The 18,308-nt window shown below is 36.9% G+C and overlaps 1 protein-coding gene across 4 annotated transcripts in view; it reads left to right on the forward strand.

The window, feature by feature from the left end:
• CSRNP3 (cysteine and serine rich nuclear protein 3) overlaps positions 1-18,308 on the forward strand; it is a 185,893-nt gene that overhangs the window by 99,443 nt on the left and 68,142 nt on the right. For all 4 annotated transcript variants that reach the window (XM_070241979.1, XM_023623064.2, XM_001496003.5 and 1 more), the window contains one exon: positions 14,907-15,077. In XM_070241979.1, the coding sequence (XP_070098080.1) occupies positions 14,907-15,077 (171 nt within the window). The remainder of the gene's footprint in view (positions 1-14,906; positions 15,078-18,308) is intronic.

The raw sequence follows: 18,308 nt of genomic DNA on the forward strand, positions 1-18,308 counted from the left end.
TATGTACGTATACATACATTTTATATATGTATATATTAGATTATATATAATAATACTTTTAAAACAGCCAAATAAAGTCTTTCTTGTGGTCAACCATATTTATTCCAATAATTTTGACAAAAAAATTTTTCCTTTTACTTTTAACTCAGGTTGCGCCCATAGTTTGCATCTACTAGCATCTGTGTGTGTTCTAAGAGCATAGGAAGGAGGAAAGAACTGTTTAAAATTCATTCGGGCAGTCCAATACTATTAACTTTGTAAATGCAACTGCTACCAGTTAGCACATTCTGAATATAGAAATAAAAACAGTGTGGGCAGAGAAGGAGAGCCTGTGACGGTTTTTGGAGAAAATGTGATAATAGACAAATGTGAAGTAAAGAGAATTGTTGTGCTTCCGCGGCCCACGAGAGAGCTATATATGTCCTGCAGCAAATTTATGGCTTTGAATATCTTGGATAATTTATGTCTGTATGCACATTCACTCAAAACTTTGAAGTCTTTTTTGCATTAGCTGGAGCCATACAACTTCCATACAGATCTCAGCAGCATATGTATAGTAAGTTCATGGTCTGGATTTTTAAATATGTATAGAAAAATGTATTTGTGTAAATGCAATTCAAATCAAATTTGGAAAGTACAAGAGTAAATAGTCATGTGAAAACAAGTCATTGAAGGGTATGCAGTCAGTGTACTTGAAGAAATGGCGTTATATCACACTTCAAAGGAATCTTTAAGAATTTTTCAAAAATGAATTTCCTGCTTTCTGATTACCAGTCTGTCTTTGTCATCGCTTGAAACGAGAGACCATATTGTAAGCTTGGAAAAGATTTTAGGGCAAACATGTTGTACTCGGTCTAGCAGTATGGAACATGGTCTAAAATCTACAAATAACTGTTGTCATCTCAAAATCACATGTGTAGGCCTTAAGTTGTATTATCACTGCATTTGTCCTTCTGAACTTCTGGTGCCTATGAAAAAGAGAAAAGAACAAAATTAGTTATAATATATAGAACGAAAATGCTCAAAATAATTGAGTATTGAAAACAATCACATTTCTCTCTTTATTTTAACCTGGCATTTCTTAAGAAACAATCAAAACAAATGATTGCATTTTTATCATCTATTTTGGAATTTAAATAGAGTTGATCAATTTAATTGAAAAGTGTAAGTACAATTGTACTTATAAAAATGTAAAAAAGCAAAATGATTTTAAAGATCTTATTTTCATTTCGTATTATTAAACTCATACCAATGCTATAGTAATACTTTGTCTAGAGCAGTTAGAAAGTAATCTGTATTAAATAAACCAGTTTTCCAAATAGGTAAAGTTTGTAACTTTTATGGCTAGTTTTTTTAAAATGTTAATTGCTTTCACAGAAGCAAAATATAGTACATATCATTCTGCCTTGTGGACCGAAGTGGAAATCAGGTTAGGCTTTTCTTCATGGCATAAGAATCATTGTTCCCAACATTACATTGACTTATTGCAAAAGATAAAACCATTTGTCAACTGTTCCCAAACACCAAATGGTGTGCCCATCATATGCTTTTTGTATATAATTTTATATGATTGTTATAATTTTACTCTCTCCTTTCTCATGTTAATATTTATTATTTTTTAGTGCAGTTAATAATTGCTCCTTTACTGACAGCAAATCAAAAATCAAGTTTATGCACTTTGTTTTACATTAAATTCTAAATCATTTAGACTTTGGTGGGCAAAGGGAGAAAGATAAACATCCCTCCATACTTCTCCTATGTACTGAACTTCTGACACAAGCATATACATAGTATATTGAGCACAGGAACATAGAACATAAACAAAATTTATCTAAGTTTTTCCTATGTTCAGGATATTGAAAATCATGTTCAAACTCTAGATAAATGAGAAATTGTTTTTATTGCTACAATGAGAATCTGTCATGTTGAACCATCAACAGGAATTTGAAATTACTTTGTTTAATAGGGAAATGAGGAATCTCTTAGAGGTATGACAAAGAAAACACACAGACCAATTTTTTGTGGCATTTGACTGATCGTTGGTGTCATATACCTATTCTTGCCGATTTCAGGTGTTATAGTCTATTTCAGTCTCAAATCCTTGGGGCTTTGAGATTCCCCACCTCACACCGCCATGCTAGCTAGGAAGAGTTGTTACTTGGGCAATCCTTTACCTCCATGCAAGCTAATGAATCCCCATATTCATTTAGGAATGCATTTAGCCATTCGTGTGTGTGTGTGTGTGTGTGTGTGTGCATGCATGTCACAAACAAGGAAAGTAAGACAACTGAGCCGTCAATCCCTATTTCTCTGAAAATTCACTAATGCAATGTACGTGTTAAAATACACAGGATAGTTAATACCATACTTGCCAATAGGTGTTCTCATACACTCTGAAGAAGTTGGAAGATCTGAAGGAATGTTGGTTCCATGAACTTAGTGTCAAAAGATACTCTGTAAGAATGAGAATTAGTCCAAAGTATTGGTCCTCTTTTGCCCATTAGCTTTTTAAAATGCCTGAGAACTATTTTAACAAACCTGTGTAACTTTGTTTAATACAATAAAACTTTGTAAATTTAGGGCAATTCATGAACAACTAAGAAAAATACTGTATAGCGTTTTCTTGATGGATAAGTGCTTTTGTTATGTCGTTTATTGGGTATGTGAGTTCAAACTATATCATGGAGTGTGAAGAGGCTGAATAAGACAGTGTTTAGGAGGTTCAAGTTCCATCCCTGGTGTCACTTCCAAGACATGTGCTGCCACTTACAATCCATGTGGCCTTTTACATGGTACTTGAGATCTGTAAGCCTCATCTTCATCTGCAAAGTGGGGATAATTATCTCTATATCAGAGGGTTTTTATGAAAATCAAATGGCATAATGCATGTCTGGCACATAAAAGAGCATCAAAAATGATAGCATATGTTACTATTTTTCAACCCATAGGAGTTGATACCCTGGTGGTGATAAGGCAAGTTCAGCTGAAGCCCGTAGGTATAGAGAATCTTGATGAAACATGTTAGATTTCAATGGATGAGGCTGAGCAGTGTTTTCCCAAAATAGAAACCCATGAAGAATTTTTTGGTGATCATATCAAGGTAGTAGTACTGAGCACTGATACCTTCTGCTCAGGTGGGGCAAGTGGAGAAGGCAGTCACCATAGTCATCAACGAGCAAACTGTGTGTGGCTTTATGGATACCTTGAATCTTTCCAACTTGAAGCACAATCTCCACAAAATCCTCAGATGTGGTTGGGCAATAGGTACTTTTCTGAGCTTTCATTTAATTCCTTTATTGCTTTTAAATTTTTCATCTTTGTGCCTTTGCTCTACTATTTTTTCATTTCCATGTTGACTTTCTACAATTAAAGTGTTAGTTATTAATCTCTGCTCCATCCAGAGGTCCTGTATCATCCGTAGACTACGGACTTTTCAATTACAGAGGCAGCCTGTCACATATTACATACCCAAGAAAGGTTTGTGGAGCCAATGCTGTTATGGAGCATAAGGAGTCTAATTCTTTTTTTTTTTCATTTTTGTTTATGCACAGAATATATATTTAGGATGAACTACTGGGAAGGGTAACTGGAAAACACGGATGGGAACATCACTTTCTCTTTGGTACCTTTGAATTTTTTGTCATGAATGTGTATCAAGTAGTAATCATATTATTAAAATAACCTAAGATTACAATCCATAGAAAGCAAGGAGAAAGAGGCTCTATCATATGAGATCCTAAAGTCCAACAAGAATGTAATTGGAGGAAAATATATAACTGTAAATATCTCCAATATTAAGTAGGATTAAAGATAAAGAAATGGTGTATATGTTAACCAAAAACAGCAACATTTCACAGTCCCTCTCCCTAAAAAATACTTGGAAGACTGAATATCTCAAAATAATGAAATAAAAAACAAAGGAATGAGAAAGGATACATAAATCCAAAAATCTTTTCTTTTAAAAGATCAATAAAATAGAATTAAATCCTCATGAGCCCCATTAAGCAAGAAAGGAAGAAAAATATTCATTATTAAGAATGTCTCTACATTTCTTTCCTCTTCTAATTCTCTCCTCCTGCCTTGTTCCTTATACAGCTTGCTCTTTCAATACTTTCCCCATCTCTCACCTGTTCTAATATAGTCTGTCACTCTCTACTCATTGGTGGATTTCTTTAGCTTATAAAAACGCGTTAGCAACCAAAGTTAGAAAACAGCTTTCACTCAATTCCACACACCTACCCCATTTCCTTCTCTTCACTGCCAAACATCTGTATAGAGTATTCTAATTTGGCAATATTTTTCAAACTGCAAGTCATGAGCCATTAATAGGTCATGAAATCAAATTTAGTACTTCACAACCAATATTTTAAAATATGAGATAGAGTAAATGTTGCACTTAACCTTGGATAAAAATTATTTCATGTAACATGTTTTTATCTTATCATACATAGTAAGGATACATATTGTTTTGTAAATCTTTTCTTTCAGTTATATACTGCGTTTCATAATTTTAACATGCACATCTTTTCATATTTTAACATTAAAGAGTTTAATTCTACTTAAAGGCTTAAAAGTACTAATTTATCTGAATCATGAAACAATCTCCAGGTCATAGATTTGTTGATATTTTAAACTTCCTCTGTATCATAATGATATTTAGAAATATTGCAGAAATTGATTTAGTCACAAGGTTTTTCAAAAGAAATTTAGAAAATATATCTACATTTTTAACTTAAAATTTATTTTAATAGTAGCATACCTAGCAGTACTTTCTGATAATATACATTGGTAACAAGTGTTGGATAAATTGGTGGGGAGAAATATGACTCTCTGCTTTTGTGAATTTGTCTGAATGGTGAAATGTCTCTAAATAGTGGGTTTCCAACTTTTAAAAGATTGTATGAGTTTGGTGTGACTTACTTCTATTGTGAACCAGTTTTAATCTGTGCCAGTAGAACATTCACTGAAACTTGAAAATCCAGGTATTTAATCTTACACTCTGTATTATTTTTACTAATTGCCTCTTAATACAATGTCAGCTGCAGGTTGAATAACTATTGTTCTCTGCCTTAAATAGTAAAAATCTATATCTTGCCTAAGGTGGTGATTCATTTTAAAGAACGTCCAAAGTACTTCTTTTGACTTATTCTAATTTTTTAAATCTCCTTTATTTTCCACACGGTGTCATTGGCAGGATCCCAGTTCTTGGATGGGTATGGTTCAGAAGCTTGGCCATATTTTATTCTGATGTCCACTTTAGAGTACTCCAGGAGTACTTTCATGGCTTTCAAAGTTCTTTTCCCTTCAGACTATTCTGATGATTCTTCTGAAGGAAAAGGATATCATATCTATAAAATATCCTTTGATCTACACTGGCTAGTCTACTTTATTATTTAATCAGAAACTTTCTAAAAGACTAAAGAGAAACTTCTTAAGTGCTAAAGAGAAAAAAAAATGTTATCTTCCAGTGCTTCAGTAATAATTCTGAATTCTTCTATGTCTGCGTGGTCTTTTTTTTTCCCCTTAATTGTGGTAAATGTTGCCAGTCATCAAAGAAATTAGGCTAAGTACTGTTCTTTAGTCTTAATAGAAAGCATATAAAATAAATTTTTCATTGGTACTTTTGTTGTTAGAGTAGGAAAAATAGGCTTACAACAGGCACTTGATCAATTTTCAATGGTTTTAAAAGCCTTCTCATGTTCTTGATTGGTTTTCTCCGCTCTTGCTAACTAAAAGAGCATCCTGAAAGTTAACTTTAGAGAAGGACTTTTGGCTCCCAGCCCGTATGTATTCTATTCTACCATGTTGCCAAATACAAGCAGTGATCAATCTTTAGGGTTAAGCGGGATTAGAAACCTAGTTCTGGCTTTCTTATATGGATACTAATCCCAATGGCAGGTAACATGGAAAACATCGTGGGGACCTCCCGGGCAGAAAGAGTCATAATGAACCCCGTTATCATTCGTAAGTGGAGTAGCCGTCTTTCCCTTTATCAGCAGGACATAAATCAATTTAGCCTCTGCAGTTTGTTCACAGTGAGGGCAGAGGGGATGGACAGTTAGAGGCACCAGCCTTTGGTAGAGGCCATGGCTTTTATCATTTACCACCAGGTAGTAGGAGCTGCATTGCATTACAGCCTATTCTTACTAGTTATGCCCTGCCCCTTATTCTGATAGAAGTGGAAACTGAGACCCAGAGAAGTAATCCTCTTACTGAAAATTAGGCCACTTGTTAGTCGCTAATCCAGGATTAGACTCCAAATTGATGACCATTCATTTACTGAGCAGGCACTGGAGTACAGATTCAGTCCATGAAGAAGCTTATCGTCAAGTGTGAGAAAATGTCCGGTAAACCAGCAATTAAAATATTGTATATGTAATAAGTGCTGACAAATGCATCAAGGTCATGTAACCCAGTGTGGCGCTGTTCAGGAAATATTTCTTGGAGAAATTTTGGGTCAGGCCTTGTGGGCAAATGATCTAGGTTTCTGAAATCTCAGTTTTCTTTGTTAAAATTCCCTTGCAGGGTTTGGAATAAGATTACAGAGAACATGTACAAAATGTCTGGCTCATAGTAGGTGCTCACGAAATGCTGACTGGTATTATTATAAATGGAACAAGACAATCTTACTACCTTTTAGGAAAGACAGACCCTGTGTTTGGGAAAGTGTAGCTCAACCTAGAACCGTGCTAGTCAAGCATTCAGCAAGCCACGAAGTTACAGGTGAGGCCAGGTTTTGGTAGTTGTAGAGTAGTACATCACAGCCAAGAGAGCACTGAAGAAAGGAACCCTTAAAAATTGGTAGGGAACGTCCCCAGGAGATGCAGTAGACCCTTTGGCACACATGGCATAAGAAACAGGGAGCCGGAAACAGCCCTGCCCTCGGAAGTGGATGATCCTGGTGGTAAAAGGAACAGGAAACAACAGATTCTCAAGCTTCTTTGGTACTTTGAACTAATGTGTTCACAAAGAACCATTTCTCCAAGTTCTGGCTAGCCACCATAGCTGGGGAATGGTCTAAATCACCAGAGCAGAGGTTCTTAACCAGAGAGTCCACGGATAGAGGGCATGCATTCGTGTTTATGTGCACTTTTTTCTGGGGAAAGCATTCAATTCTTTCATCAAATTCTCAAACTGCAAATCATCAAGCAACAAAAATGCTGAAATCCAAAGTACACAAAGTAACTCAGACTTGAATTCAAGGTCACCAGCAACTCTGGCACAAGGAATTCATACATAATTGAGGAACCCTCCAATCATTTCTCCAACAAAAATATTCATTAGACAGGAGTGCTTCCAGGGTTCTTGGCTTAAGCAGACACCTGGACAAGAGAGGTGTATTTGGCTGACTTGCACTTCTTACATTGGCAAGCCACCAGCAGCATTTTTCACATTGGTGGTGCCCCATGGAAACACCTTGCAGTATTTTACCTTGTGAAATCATTGCCAAATTCCTATCCTCTTGGCGGCAGATATGTTAATTTCTTGCCAAATGGGTTAAAGCAGAAATGGCCCTCTTATTGTGAGAGAAGATATCTCCCTTTTTAAAGAGAAATGCATAAACATTCTGAGAACGTGGGGAGTGCAAAGGGTGCAAGGCATTAAAATCTGATGCCTTCTTCTTAGAATTATGATTATCTTATTTAGCAGAGACTTTAGCGTATAGTCAGTGTTTGATTAACATGATAGTGTAAGGGCATTAGTGGTGTCAGTGTTAGGGCAGAACATCACAGGTTACTCAAAATCATGGTTTAAAAAAATTGAGGACGAAACGAATCTAGCATAAACTAACTTAGTTAAAATTGTATCCCAATGTTTATAAACACATCTGGATAACAAAAGATATCACACCAAAAATAAAAGTAACACAGTATAGTGGGTTTTTAGCTAAGCTCTCCTTTATTAAATATTGGAATAAAACCTGTACACAATCAATTAAGCAACTGTCCTCTTCATCCTCTCTCTGGTCCAGTAGACAATCTGGTTGATGAAGTGTGACATTGTGAATTATCTTGCTTTTGTCAGCTAAGCTTTTCCCACCTGTTATCACAGATGAGCCACACACCAGTATTTTCATCGGCTTGTTTGTGATGCCTCTCATCTCATCATTTGAATTTGGTGAAGAAACCAGAAGATACATCAAAATTGCTTTCCATTCTGAGTGAAAGCAAAGAAGAGTAAGCTTCTTTTCTATGCAACTTAGTCCTGATATTGGTGTTTCCTGGGCCTGGGGCCCATTGCTGATTGAAGCAAGTAGCCTTACCGTATCAAAGTTGTTGGAATAGAACTTTATCATAGTTTCTGAGCTTTTTGTGCCTGCTGGAAGAATTTGATGAGGACGTAAAATAAATGATTTTCCTCTTGGCAAATCATGAAGAAATGTCCTCCGTGTCATGTTGTAACGCAAGTTGTTTAATATGCCCCCTTGATGTATGCCATGTCACCAAGGTGGAAGGGTCTTTGTTAATGACCCTTGCATTTAAAGATTACTCACGCTTTGATTAATTACAAAACTAGCAAGGAAGCAATGCAAAGGATAATCCCAAGCTCCCAGTAAAAGTGAACAGAGGGGCTCAACTAGCCTCCCTTTGTTCCTGAGAGAGTAGCACATAAGGCTCCTGGTTGATCTAAGCAGCCTCCAAAGAATAAGGACCTACCGGGTCAAATGAACCAGGAACTCACAGCTCACCATCCTTTTTTTCATCAGGCCAGGGAAGAGCCAACATCTCACTAAACAGACCTCCTCATTACCATATAAGAAAATTCTTGCCAAGACAAAGTTACTTTCTTGCATCAGTGATAGTCCATGCCTGCCCTTAACCTATTACCAACCAACCACCCCTCATCTTTTTTCAATTGTTAGTAAACTCATGATTCACTCTAATGCCCTCACATGTTTTACTCACTGGGTTTCACCTGATTGGTAAAGGACAGGAATATTCATGTATGGTAGTTCCAGTTGGTAGATGGCTTTTCTCTTGTAGATGTTTTTGTTGATTTCACAATTCATTTGTTTCTCATCAAGAGCCAAGAGCACCAGTTATGGTTGTTAGAGGAAATGCAGGATGCCCAGTTAAATTTGAATTTCAGGTAAACAACAAATAATAAGTAAAAGTGTGTCCTGAATGTTATTTATTTTTATCTAATTTAAATTTAACTGGGTGTCCTGTATTTTTATTTGCTAAATCTGGCAAGCGTAAAGTGGTTCTTCTGCAAATCAGGTAACTTGCTCCACAGAATTCAGGGATTGATGATACTCTTAAGGCATATTTTCTATGCTCATCTCCTTACAATAGATAGCAAAGCTTAGGAAATAGGGACAATGTAAGAAGAAAAAACATTAGATGAATATAAATAGGATAGTGAAAACCCATTGAGTTATCTACGAAAGTTGCAAAATTTTTAGCCTGTCAAAAGAGAGTGATATAAACAAGATTCCAACAAATACCCAAAGCTTAGCTTCAGCCATTCTTCAAAAGACGTTAAAATGTTCACTTTAATCCAACTTCTTGATTTGGAATTGTAGGGGAGGAAGACAGTTCTTCTACCCTCTAGGTCCCTCTGGCTGGGCTATGAATTAAATTGACATGAGACAGAATAACAGGTGAAAATCAAACAAAGCTTTATAACGTGTATACATGGGAGAAACTTGGGAAAACTGAGCAACTTGGCCATCTGGCCAAAGCTGCCACCTTAAATATCATCCTCAGCTAAAGGCAAAGGAGGATGTTGGGGGTAGTGGCTTGGGAGTTCAGAGGAGAGGAAGACAATTTACATGGAGATCGAAATGCAAGTGTTAAACAAGTTTTACTGGGCCCAAAATGGGCTTGTTGGCGCCTTTCTATCACATCTATTTTACATTATACTCTTATCGTACTAGCTGCTAACTGGAGCAGGCCTTCTAGGCTAAATTCTTTTAGGCAGTTTTGGGAATGTTCTTCCTGAGTGTTCTGAGCCTTTCTTGTCTTCAGCTCAAAATAATCTGCATACGAGTGGTGCATCTTGGGGCCACCTGCCCTGAACCCCATCAGTATTCTTAGCCAAACTCTCCCACTTATCTTCACTCTACATCCTTCTGGCTTTTGATACTTTTCCTTTGGGCTCATCGTTCTCTTTGCTTTTGCAATAGGCCAGAAATATATTAAATAAAATAATTGTACTTATAACCATAGAACAGCTAGTGTAGTTTATCAGTATTTTTTTGAGAAGAGAGGTGGAAACACATACTTTTATACTATTTTTTCATTAAATGTGCTCAGAGGCTCCTGGGCAGTGGTTATGTCTTACACAAATATGGAATACATAAATAGTAATACATTAATTAAGAATAACAGATATCCAAAATCACAAGAGGTTTATTGGAGTTTTAAAATAAAGTGGTTCTTAATTAAATTTGACAATAGAAAGGGCACGTGGTTATGGGGAAAGAGGAATCCCAAGCTGAGAAGTTGGCCAAGTGGTGAATGCATGGACTATATTAATAAATGAAAAAAAAAGATGAATCAGTGTTAGATAAGGAGAGAATATTGGCTTGGAAATGCAATTGAACTTATCGAAGCCTCTGGGTGAGATTCTCTGGAGTGGTACGTAATTGGGTGGCTCCCTGCCTACTGGCCATGTAGTTGAGTAATCAAGGGGCCAGCACCTGACCAAGATGGGCCAAAAAAATTGCTCACTCCTTGGAACATTAAATTTGAACTGCGAGACAAAGAGGGAAGTTGCTGGACTTAAACCTGGTAACAGTGGTGCTCTTGAGAAAAGATACAGGTGTTTCTGCAGCTGTAACCCTAGAAACTGTCCTAATTCGTGCATTTCCTCAATTTTGGATTTCAGCTCCATCTTAGATTGCATGAACTAGTTTAGTATTTTTCCAACAGATGTCTTTGTGCTTAAGTTAGCTAGAATTGGCTTTTGGGTTGCTTGCAAGCAAAAAAGTTGTATGACGTTTTGAGGTCAATTTTATCTCTCATTTTGATTCTCATTCAATCAAATATGCCAGATATTTTGTTAGTCGGGAGAGAAAGAGTGGTGAATGAGATGAACATGATTCCTGCTTCATGGATCTTTCATTCTAGGAGAGAAAACAGACACTGATAAGGTAATTAAGTATTGAAATGGAAGGGTTTTATTCATACATTGAACAAATATTTATTGAGCACCTATTATATATAAGGCACTGTTTGTTCTAGACCCCTGGAACATCAGTGAAGAAAACAAAGATACCTGCCCTTGTATCTTTTAGCAGGGGGTAAAAACAATAAGTAATAAACATAGAAATACAGAAATAGATAATATGGATTTAGAAGGTGGTAAATGCTATGGGAAAAGAAATTAGAAAGTAGACCAGAAGAAACAGTATATCAGCAAGCCTAGAGGCCAGAGGGAAATGGCAGATTGGAGAAACTGAAAGATTATTAAAGCTGAAATACTGACAAGAAGGCCAGTGGCTCAAAATGAAGATGAAGAGGTTAGCCAAAGTAGATTGTTAAGGACTTTCTAAGCCATTTTGAGGATTTTGAACTTTATCCTAAGGCAATCCAAAGCTACTTAAGAGTTTCAAGCTATAGACTGACATGATCAGATTTGCATGTTAAATTTATCGTTCTGCCTGCAACCTGGAAGACACATTGAAAGCAAACTGTAGTGGATGGGAGAGAGTAATTAGGAGGCTCTTGTCATAGTCCAAGTGAGAAATGGTGATGCCCTTGACTAGCATGTGTTTCATCAATTGGAAAACAGTAGTTGCGTTAAAATGGCTGTTACCAAAGATTAGAGTTTCAGCTTCTCATATTTAGGCTTAATTAATGCCTGTCCAGATTTATCTTTTGTTCTCTGGGCTTTGATGCTATGAAAATTCAGTTTGAAATGTTGATCATTTTTTCATTGGCTTCATATCTACCAAGTTTAATTATGCTTCATCTTTAGGAACAAAAATATACTAAGTGGATATTTAAGAAGCTATGGCAGCCATAGGACAGGCATTCATTCTACTCACTTGTATCTGTACCTAACTAGTCACATATTATCCTCAAATTCTGAAAGAACCAATGCAGGATACAAGCAAAACAAGTATGTACAACTTCTTTATTAGCAGGGCCTTCTCCGTAAATTCTTGTATTCTTTCTTCCCTAGTGAAATAGTCAGATGATGCAGGAGAAAACCACATGCTCCCTTTACCATTCCACTATTAGGTCTAGATCAAGGTATACTTTATACTGGTAAACTGTGAGTCATTTGGCCCTCATAATTTGTTATGACATCTTGTTATGCTCACAAAACAGTTTTTTAAGGCAGTGAAACTGGACAGGTATTATGTTTGGTTGCTGCACAAGCAATTTAGCACTTACCCAGTTTCATGGGTATGTGTTAAAGTTATGCCACCATGTAATTACTTAAATTTTTAATCTCCAGCTTAGATACTAATCCCACCCTAAGTGGTCAGTTCCTTCTTTCCTTTGACTTGGGTCTGGCTCAGGTTCTTTCAGTCCCAAAATGTAGACAGAAATTACATCCTACTTTTAACTCCATTATTTCAAGTCTTGCCAGTCCCAAATGGAATAACAAAAGGAAAAAGAGATTTTTCAATTCCCTTATCATCCCTCCAAAAATTTTCCCTCTCATTCTTGAGGAAGTGAGAAAGGAAGAGAAGAACACCAAGTACGACCTTTCGCCGTGTTGAAACATGGTTCTCTGTGGCCCAATTGAGTGTCTTTGATTCTTGAGAAATCCGCCTTTCCTAAGAAAGCTGGGGGAGGAGAGCTGGGAAATGGAGCTGAAGGACATGGTTTTTAACTGTTCCCATCGCAATAGCTTATTATAAAAATGTACTTTTTAAACATGGGTTTCCATCTTGTATTACTTTGTGTCTTGGAGTCTCTCCCTCATGAATTACTTTGCATCTGGTTTGAAGTGAACCATTTTAAAATTTATATCCTGTCCTACTTTTATTTCAAGAACTTTACTTAAAATATCGTTTTTCTCTTCGCCCTGCTCAGATATACATGAACATTTTATGCATTTCACACTCTTTAAGATGGAGAAAATAATATGCTAATCTGAAGTGTGGTAAAATCAGAGTCAGAATAGAGATTTTATTTTCAAAAGAGTGGACAATGCAATATTTTCTTATCGCCATCAGTTATCTCCATTGTTAATATGTCATGCAAAAGACATGGATTAGTAAAACAAGGCAGTAGAACATGAATTTGGGAGTATTTCAATTCAGTGGAGCCCAGCACAGTGGATGTTTGCTCCTTGAGGGCAGGTAACATGTTCATTCCCTTTTGTATCTCCTATTCCACCCAAAGGGGTCAAGCATATACACACCAGTTACTCAACATGTGCTTAGATAAGTGGGAGAAATTGAAATTAATGATAAATATTTATGAGACATCTAATACTGTACTTAATTTTACTAGAACTCACACCAGGATGGCCAACAAGATTTTGACTAGGGTTATGTGAGTCTCTAGCACTGGTGTGTGGACACCCTCAAGTAAGGAAAAGTCCAGGGAGAGAGCCACTGGAGAGCAGAATAAAAATTATTCAAGTGGTCTTCTAGTTTGAGTGTGTATCAGAACCACCTGGAGGGATTCATAAAGCTCAGAGTGCTGGCCCTACCCCTGGGAGTTTCTGATTTGGTAGATTTGGAGTGGGCCCTGAGAATTTGCATTTCTAACAATTTCCCTCCCAGGTGATGCTGATGCTGCTAATCCAAGTATCCTACTTTGAGAACTTCTGAATTAGGGCTTGGAGAGCAGGCCCAGCTAAGGGGATCTGGGCAGGCTGCTTGCTCTGTGATCTGCACAGAGAAGGGGTGATTTCAGAGATTTCTGAGAACAGTACCTGGATAGTGTAACTAAGTGGACATCAGTATCGTTTAAGGGTCTTTCTTCCTCCTGATCAACAGGGACTGATGGCTACATTCTGGCAGGAAAAGGAGCGAATGGCTTCTAAAACTCAAATAAGAGTTAAAATCAGCTGACATAAATGAGACGGAAGATGGAATGCATGGAATTGACTTAGTAATAATACTTCCAGCTAAGTTAACCTAATATAGCAATGGAAGACCATGTACATATGTCTAAGCTAATTTATATATAGCTTATTCCTGAAAATATCCTTACACTGCAAGGAAAGTTTATGCCCTTTAGCTGGCTGTGCATATGTCAAAGTCAATGGGGAAGGTGGAGAAAGGGCAGCCCAAGGAGAGGGGGAAAGTCCATTCATTCTAGAGAAAGGATTTAGGAGAAAGGATGCCCACTCCCCACCCCTCACCCTTCCCACTCAGTCAGTGCTATCTCCCAGGTAAATACCCTCAGGAAGTTTCAAAATAGTGGCAACATCTTCAGCAATGAAGTATCATGGGGACACATTGCACCTTTTTGCAATATTGAAATGGAAACTACTTAAAATTTAGAACTGATTTCATGCACTTTGTTGTGCTCAGCTAATTAGGTTTCTTGCATTTTAAAACTTGAGTATGATTTTTTTTCATACTTATCTGTGTTTCTTCTGGATGAATTTTATATAAGGGAGTAATCACTTAGGACTTTGGGGGACATTGGCATTTATTTTCGTTACAGAATTTCATGGACTCGGGTGGATTTTCTCAATTTGCCAACAAAAAAGAATAGAGGTATTACATTAAAATGTGTCTCAATTGTCTACATTGAGCTGTGTCTCAAATAGTTGATATATTTTGGTAACCAAATGGTCAAATGCTGGTATGTAATTTAATTTCACTTTTGTTAATATGAAAATATTTTTAAAAACTGCTTAGTGATCCTTTCAAGGAAAAGCTCAGCTCATGTATAAAAAGCCCCATAAAAATGACTCCAGAGACCTTGGCTACACAGTCAGCGGTCAAATATTTCAATGCTTCGTTGCTCCCGCTCCTGTTACAGGTACATGTGACAGCGCTGCAGCTATGAGTGGAATTTTAAAGAGGAAGTTTGAAGAAATTGACGGCTCCTCACCCTGCTCCTCTGTGCGGGAATCAGATGATGAAGTTTCCAGCAGTGAAAGTGCTGACAGTGGGGACAGTGTCAATCCATCCACTTCTAATCATTTTCCCCGTGAGTACGGAAACCATACCTGAAGCTGATTCTCTGGTTCTACAGTGAAAATAATTGTCTCATCTTGGTCATTTTTTTTAACCTTTATTGCTATTTTTTTTTTAATAACTGATTTAAAAACAAAATATGATTAGGTAAAAATGAAATGGTTTTGAAGCAACTCAGTGGGTTCCCTTACTTAGATCACTTTGGGCAGTGGATTATTTTGATCATGTTAACCAACTGATTCAATGAAAAAATGACATTTTATTATTTATTATCATTCCTTTTCCAAGGAAGCACCCTACTCTGGGAATAGATGAGGGAAGACAAGGCCAGGTATAAAAAATGTATCCTATTGTTGAAACAATATTCTGGGAGCAAAAATAAAAGGGTGTGTTTGGGAGAGGAAGCTCTACGTAATGATAAGAAAGCGCCCAGCCAGCCGCACATTAAGAAGAGATGCAAAGCAGCAGAGCTCTCCCAGTGAGCACGTCAGTGCAGTGTATACCTCCTCCCTTCTCATCCCTTTATTCTCTCATCCCCAAGGATGATATTTAAAGCCCACAAAGAAGAAAAAACCAGACGTATGCTTTCTCTTTGAGTCCTTTTTCTGCCACACTATAACATCAGCCCTTTCCTGTCAGGCAGGGAGTGGTGAGATTTGAAGGACTGGTGAGAAAAATACTTAAGATAATACAACCTACAAGCCAAAGGACACTGACTAGTAACAGCTACATAATCTTCTTGAATTTATGTTTCCAACAGGAAGATTTTAATATATCATGATATCATGATAGACAGATATCAAGTCGTAGTTTTTCCATTTTTCCAGTAAGTAGCTGATTTTATTAATACATGATTCCATAACATAGAATTTATTTTGGAAATGTGATAACCCAGAAAAGCAAAAGAATTAACCATATCTTTAAGAGGTAATAAGGAACTCAACAAAACTGTTGAAAATGAAAGAAATATGTTAAAATCAACAGCATTCCTTTAAGCAAGTAAAACTAATAGGAAATACAGTGAAGAGGCAATTACAAATATTATAGCAGAAAAAAAATCATCAGATCTTCAGGGACAAGGTCATTGTGTGATGATGATCTTCAATTACATTTACATATAGCATGATATGAAATAAGCTTGTGCTTTTGATTCAAAAGAAGAGAAATGTTTACCTATTTGGTCTTAATAGTGATAACAACAACAGCATCATTATCATGTAACGGAGTTTCCTGAGGATCAAACAGAGCAAGTGAGATAATACACATGAAAGAACTTTGTAAAATGTCAAGTTCTAAGCACGTTATATTTAAAATTATGATCAGAGCTAACGTTTATTGGAAACAGGCTATGCTCCAATAGCTTTATATATGTTATCCCTACTCTTTACAGCAATCCTGGAAGTGCTACTACCTTCAGATTACAGAGGAAATAACTGAGGCTCAGATAAGTTAAGCATCTTGCCCAAGATCACACAGGATTTGAGCCTAGATATATATATGTGTCCCACTCCAATAGCTTCACCTTTTCCATGATTTCGTTCTGACCCTTTGTTATTGGACATATCTGTTTTTTTTTTTTTTTTTTTTTGAGGAAGATTAGCCCTGAGCTAACTACTGCCAATCCTCCTCTTTTTGCTGAGGAAGACTGGCCCTGAGCTAACATCCATGCCCATCTTCCTCTACTTGATACGTGGGACGCCTACCACAGCATGGCTTTTTGCTAAGTGGTGCCACGTCCGCACCCAGGATCCAAACCAGCGAACCCCGGGCCGCCAAGAAGCGGAATGTGGGAACTTAACTGCTCGGCCACCTGGCCAGCCCTGGACATATCTTTAAAACGTTATTTATTGTGAGTTATAAAAGAAAACTTGAGGGGCCAGCCCGGTGACGCAGCAGTTAAGTTCGCACGTTCTGCTTTGGTGGCCCGGGGTTCGCCGGTTCGGATCCCAGGTGCAGACATGACACCGCTTGGCAAAAAGCCATGCTGTGGTAGACATCCCATGTATAAAGTAGAGGAAGATGGGCATGGATGTTAGCTCAGGGCCAGTCTTCCTCAGCAAAAAGGGGAAGATTGGCAGTGGTTAGCTCAGGGCTAATCTTCCTCAAAAAAATAAAGAAAAAAACTTGAATTAGTGAAGAGACAAGTTATGTTTCTGGATATAAAGATTAAGCTATTAAAGCTTTCCACATTAATTTATAAGTATAAGGGTATCATCTCAATAAAATGTTCAACTGGATTTCCTTGGAAGGTGATAGAATGATAAAGATCTATTTGGAAAAATAAGCTGATGATGATAAAGGGATATTTTTTAAAAGAAGCTATAAATGTTGAAAAGCCATTCCAGATATCAAATCATAAAAAATGATATAATTTAACTTTTTTGGTTCTGTACTAGATCTAGTAAAGTATAAAAAATCTCAACATGTTGTATATTAGAATTAATATGTATAATAGTAGAGCATATGGAACAATGGAAATGGGAGGAGAATTTAATGAATGGTTGGGGTATTAGCAAGTTTGAAAAGGAAGTAATTTAGATCCACATCTCCCAACATATGCTAAAATGCATTCCAGATGGATTAAACAGATAAATATCTATGTTTTTAAATCAAATCATGGGGGAACTTTCATATTTGTCAGACATTTGGTAGGACCATTATCTGAGCTTTGAAGTAACAGAAAAAAGTCACATTGCAAAATACTTAACATATTTAATAATATTAAAATATTAAACTTATCTGCTACCAAAAAAAAAACCAAAGCTCAAAGTAAAAGTAAAACAATCTATATTGGGAAAAAATATTTACAATTAGTATGGTATAGGGTTATTTTCCAGATAGAGTATAAAAAACACACATAGGGGCTGGCCCAGTGGCGCAGTGGTTAAGGTCGCACGTTCAGCTTCTCGGCGGCCCGGGGTTTGCCAGTTCGGATTCTGGGTGCGGACATGGCACTGCTTGGCACGCCATGCTGTGGTAGGCATCCTACATATAAAGTAGAGGAAGATGGGCACGGATGTTAGCTCAGGGCCAGGCTTCCTCAGCAAAAAGAGGAGGACTGGCAGTAGTTAGCTCAGGGCTAATCTTCCTCCAAAAACAAAAAAAAAACCACACACGTAAATTTTTGAGATAAATACTAAGACACACAACTCTAGAGATAATCTACATAATAGGAAATATGATTAACAAATATTTCAAAGTATTTAAGAACAATAGTAATAGTAATGCAGATTAAACAATACTT

This window comes from Equus caballus, chromosome 18, assembly GCF_041296265.1.
Source record: "Equus caballus isolate H_3958 breed thoroughbred chromosome 18, TB-T2T, whole genome shotgun sequence".
Taxonomy (NCBI): domain Eukaryota; kingdom Metazoa; phylum Chordata; class Mammalia; order Perissodactyla; family Equidae; genus Equus; species Equus caballus.